The sequence below is a fragment of the Morone saxatilis genome, unplaced genomic scaffold, assembly GCF_004916995.1.
Source record: "Morone saxatilis isolate NCDOM2014 unplaced genomic scaffold, NCSU_SB_2.0 Contig14, whole genome shotgun sequence".
Classification (NCBI taxonomy): domain Eukaryota; kingdom Metazoa; phylum Chordata; class Actinopteri; family Moronidae; genus Morone; species Morone saxatilis.
The window spans coordinates 16,439,534-16,444,885 of NW_023339696.1; the positions used below are offsets into that span (position 1 = coordinate 16,439,534).

At 40.6% G+C, this 5,352-nt stretch overlaps 1 protein-coding gene across 1 annotated transcript; it reads left to right on the forward strand.

Moving 5' to 3' along the window:
• Nucleotides 1-1,359: 1,359 nt before the first annotated feature.
• On the forward strand, nucleotides 1,360-4,377 carry arf2a (ADP-ribosylation factor 2a). The gene is made up of 4 exons (XM_035654897.1): nucleotides 1,360-1,504; nucleotides 1,626-1,736; nucleotides 1,865-1,989; nucleotides 2,216-4,377. The coding sequence occupies exons 1-4, from the start codon at nucleotides 1,360-1,362 to the stop codon at nucleotides 2,375-2,377; spliced, it is 543 nt and encodes a 180-aa protein (XP_035510790.1). The 3' UTR covers nucleotides 2,378-4,377.
• Nucleotides 4,378-5,352: the final 975 nt, after the last annotated feature.

A 5,352-nucleotide genomic window follows, 5' to 3' on the forward strand; every position in this document is an offset into this window, starting at 1 on the left:
GTGTGTGTGTGTGTGTGTAGTATCCAAACCGTGAGTTTTGTGATCTGTTGCTCTCCTCGTGTCAATAATTGTATCTGTTAATGGAAATAATTGCGGCCCTACAGTAGACAGTGTGACGTAATGTCAATATTTCTGAATATCCAGAGAGCTTTTCACTCTCCGACACACTGGTGGTAAACAGCAGGTCTTTCGTCAGCCGACAACCATACCGGCAGAAACGTGTCGCACACAAGGCAGTGATATAAACGTCTTCCATGACAAAAGATCCCGTTGTTCAGAAGACGTTGTGTCATCTTACTAACTCACTGTGGACTTTTATTTCCTGCTTATCTCTGGTGTGTCTGTACGTTCAGCAAACAGCTGAGCCCAACAAGCTGCGGCACGTTTAAAAGCCTTTAACTGCTGGAGTGTAATCGGTTGGTATGTTGAGGACAGTTGATTTACAGTCGCTGAACAACCTCTGGAATTCACAGACTGTTTGTTTATTTCCTGTTTTATTTTCCTAGTTTCCTGTCAGGGAGCTAAACTTCCCATTAAGGATGCAGAATCCGCTGTACGTTTGTTTTCTGTCGGGATTCACCCGATCTGCTCATTTAGAGCTGGAATCACAGAAAATGAATTGGCAAACGTTTGATGTTCCAGGTTCATAAATGTCTTAAATTTTGTTTTTTGGACAAAACAAGACGTCCCTTTGGGCTAAAGGAAATTCTGACGGAGCTTTTCCACTTGTGATCTGAAAAGAATTGACTGATAATTAAGATAATCTGTAGTTTCTCAAAGAAATACACTCATTTATACACTCATTTCTCTGTTTCATATCTTTGTACGTTAAATATTTGATCTTTTCTCACATGTCGGCATTTAAAATGTTGTGACAGCTTTTTTGACATTTTCTAGAGTAAATGATTAATAAACGTCTGTTGGGGAACTTGAATCAGAGATTTCTCTCTCAAGCAAAGGCTGTGTGGACTCATACTTGTTGCTCATGGTCTGTGTGGTTGAACCTGACCGTACAGGTAAAACACCTTTCAGACACACGGGGTGGTGCAGGTTCAACTCTGTGGCTCAACCAGCATGACTTCACCACCTCCAATTCAAACAAATGGTATCCGCTACGATACAGTGATACGTCTTCCCTCCAGCAGACCGCGGGCAACTTGGATTCATGTCGAGAATTTGAACTTCGAAACGTAATATTTTTGAATCATGAGCTCCAGTATTTAGGTGGCTGAAGTCACAGGCGTCTAAAGGTGGAACGCTGACACTCTGATAATGTCTCTGTTACTGTTTATAGTGTGGTAGCCACATCTGTAGAGACCCAAGCACTCAATGTTTCTGTCCTTCTGCAGGTGAGCAAAGATGGGGAATTTTACTAGCCTGTTTAGTAAATTGTTTGGCAAGAAAGAAATGAGGATCTTGATGGTAGGACTGGACGCTGCTGGAAAGACCACCATCCTGTACAAGCTCAAGCTAGGAGAAATTGTTACCACCATCCCTACCATCGGTGAGTCCTTTCCTGCATCCTCACGCACGATACCCTGCCATTGGTAAGAAGACCCTGCAGTGTGACGACTCAAACCTTGTTAATCTTCCGTCTGTTTCTCTGTTTTGTCCTTCGTCCTCAGGTTTTAATGTTGAGACGGTAGAATACAAGAACATCAGTTTTACGGTGTGGGATGTCGGCGGTCAGGACAAGATCAGGCCACTCTGGAGGCATTACTTCCAAAACACACAAGGTGAGAGACTTCCTGATGTATTTATAGATCGGTTAAAGTCTGTTGTACAAGCCCACTGTCGGCAGAATCCTCCATTACGTGTGGAGACCTCTTCCTTTATACGAACCTGCCCTCTCTTCCATTTTCAGGCCTTATCTTTGTAGTAGACAGTAATGACAAGGAGCGAGTTGGCGAGGCGAAGGATGAGCTGATGCGCATGCTTTCTGAGGATGAGCTGAGGGAGGCTGTGCTACTTGTGTTTGCCAACAAACAGGTGAGTTTGAGTCTTTGAAGCAACACTATGTAAGGTTTGGTGCCCCCAGTCTCAGAGTGCAGTACCACTGTCATTAATATGGACAGCTGAGCACGTGCGTTTGATTTGATCCTAAGTAACGCGTGATTACATTGCTTATGATCAAAAATGAAAGTCAGCATCTTTGCTATCAGCCAGATATCGGGGGAATGTTAGTTACTCATTTCTGTTTTTTCTGCTCTTTCAGGATCTGCCCAACGCCATGAACGCAGCTGAGCTCACAGAAACGCTGGGCTTGCACAGCCTGCGCCAACGTAGCTGGTACATCCAGGCCACATGCGCCACTAGTGGAGATGGTCTCTACGAGGGTCTCGACTGGCTTTCAAACCAGCTAAAGAATGCGAAATGATCCATCAGTCCACCTCCAGTCTGTCATCTGTCTGCAGTGTGATGGGAGACTGCACTGGTCCCGGGCTCATTCTCTCCTCCCCTTTTCTCTCTTTCATCTGAAACGTTGGACCTTAGGCCAGTGCTCTCCTGCATGTGTGTACTGTACGTGTGTGTTCGGATGAATATTTTTGGATGAATGAAAGCGTGTGTGAGCTGAGTGGGAGCAGCCCTGCTGTGCCTTGAACACAGTTAACTCTCAAGCACCTCATCCCTCCAGTGTGAGCACTTCAGAAGGCACTGGTCTCCACAAAGCAAAGCGTGACACAGGATCTTGAGTCCTGTGAATCTGTCAAGAATGTTTGTAAAAAAACAAACGCTAAAAATACCACATCTATCCACACAGTATACCACAGTGTAACCCGTGTCCTGTTTCATAACAATAAAATACCAAACATCTCAAATCAGTTTACATTCTTTTGAAAACTTGGATTTGAGTTTCCACTTCTTCAGTAAACACTGGATACTTAATGGTTCTTTCAAGTCTTTTCTTAGTGTGAATCCTGTGTACTGTAGCTCCTGTTAACGGTCAGGTATAGTCTTAGTCACCATCTAACCCTGTAGATAAGTTTCCCCGTGTGTTGAACAATTTTAATTTAAATTCAATTCAGTCCCGACTCCCTAAGTTATACTTCTCATGGTTATGACCCTGATATTTATTTGAATGGGACTTGTTTGTTACACATAGAAGATTCAAAGATCTGTCATGACTAAGCCTAGAAAAGGCAATACATGTTTTGGTGTTTACGTGGAGGTGTTTGAGTGTGGGTACTGCACGGTGCATCCAGTCCACTGGAAAGGTGAGGCCTTTTTAGAGTTGCTCCCACTCTGGCTTTTTAAGTACTGGTAGTCTTATTTTCTCTTGTATGTAATTCTTTTGGTTAGGGTCTGTTATTTGTTTTTTACATTACTATGGATGCACGCATGACCTGGTTTACTTAAGCATGAGCTGACGTGCCAGGTGTGCAGTCTTTGAGTAAAATGCTTTCGGGACCAATTGGTTGGATACAGAAAGGGCTCATTGTGTTCGGTTCAGTTTTGGATCTGCCTGCAGAGTGCTAGGTCACCCCTCCTGTGTTTTCCAGAGGACACATGCTCTTGAACAAGTTGTCAGCGCTGTGATAGACGGTACAGTCGGAATGGAAGCGTTTGCTCTGGCCTACTGTATGAAGCAGCACTGTAAATGCTTCCTCAATGCTTCAGGCTTTATGGTGTTTTTCCTGCATGTAGCCAGGGCGCTTCCCCCTGGAGTTATTGGCATTATGTCCCTCTGATGCCATTTGCACAACCTCATCAGCTTGCACAACACAGGCCTGTGTAAAGACAGCGATTTATCCATCCGCCCTTTGCAATGAACCCATAGACGGTAACCCTTCCCATTGCTCTACACCAGCAGACAGTTAAAATGTGCAACCAAGAGTGTTGCACCAGTTCACCCAGTTATAGAAGTTTCCCACACATGCATTGATCCAAAAGGCTCCTGCAAACAATAAGAAACCAATCTTGAGCTCTGTACATCCCTTACTAAGTGAAGATGACTCTAAGGTCATAATATTCCGCTGACCTCTAAAGGAAAATTCATTTTTCCTTTTGTGTTTGTACAACTGGACATTTAGGTGTTTTTTCTTGAAAAAGTTTGAGTAATTGATCGACTCTCCTTTTGGGCTTTATTTGTCTGTACATTATGGTATTCCCTAAACATTGTAGAGTTCATAGGATAAGTGACTTGATCTGGTATACAGCAAGAAATACAAATGTATATAATATTCTACAAGAAAATGTATTTTAACTTGACGTCATCCACCTACCCTTGTTCAGATGTGAAGCTTTAATTTTCAAGATCGTTTCTGTAAAAATGACAAGGTATGTGCATATGTATTTCTTATTTACCTTTTACGCTTTTTTAAACTCATCTTGTAACATCTGATAAATGCACTATAATAAAGAGATCTCTATTGTACATCTCCTGTACTGGCATCTTCATTGGAATAACTTCAAAAAGGTTGGAAGGTTTTCAGAAATGAATGCCACACAGTGATGAATATAATTTATATTCCTCTATAGTTGATAGTACAGCCAAAGTCTTATTTAAATTAAATGTACATAATAAAAGTGTATATCTGGTTGATCTCTAAAAAGTGTATGGGCTTGAGATGTTTGAAAAATAATGTATCACTGAAAAGAAATTGGAAAATCATTTTAAAAGTAAGTAAATCAACATTTATTTTGAAAGTATTCAGGGTAGGTGTCAATATGCCATCATGTCTGCAGTAGTATGTTCAGCAGGTTATTAATTTAATCATTAGGAATACTGATGTGACTGTTAAACACATTAATAAGGACATATACATACAAACTATATTTATCTTAAGACTTTTGTGTAACACATTTAATGTAGTGTTGCTGTTTCTCATTGTGACCACTGGAGGGCAGTAAACACTTATGATTGTAAATACACTCAGGTGAATAGAAGAGGAGACAACACTAACAGCATATTTTAAAAATAAATCAACCAAAAAAGAAAAAGTATTGACCGAAAGGGTTGGTGTACTATCATCACAATCTTAAGCAGGCATTATCATTATTAAAACAGCCCTTTATTGATACAATTATTATCAATATGGATGTTATTGTTGTTTTGTTTAATATTCATATTCACACTAATAATGAAAATAATATATATATCATTTTATATTATAAATAAAATATATTAAGTTTGGCAACATGTCTGACGTTCAAATGTACTAATTCTCCATGGCTTCAATGCGCTAAATGAGAGATCTCCTGCTTTGGAGAGTTAGATGATAACATAAACAAATAATCCATCTAGCTGCAGATCAAACTCCAAATGCATCCTGACTGTAATAGGAGTCATTCTTTGGCACTCTTCTCTCTCACAGATCTATAGCTTGTAGGATGATGTATTGGATTAATTAA

What these genes read in the sequence shown, in the direction of transcription:
- arf2a (XM_035654897.1), top strand. Translation starts at nt 1,360, where the DNA reads ATGGGGAATTTTACTAGCCTGTTTAGTAAATTGTTTGGCAAGAAAGAA. An exon ending in TTACTTCCAAAACACACAAG is followed by an intron (nt 1,737 to 1,864) that starts GTGAGAGACTTC and finishes TTCCATTTTCAG; the next exon opens with GCCTTATCTTTGTAGTAGAC. An exon ending in TTGTGTTTGCCAACAAACAG is followed by an intron (nt 1,990 to 2,215) that starts GTGAGTTTGAGT and finishes CTGCTCTTTCAG; the next exon opens with GATCTGCCCAACGCCATGAA.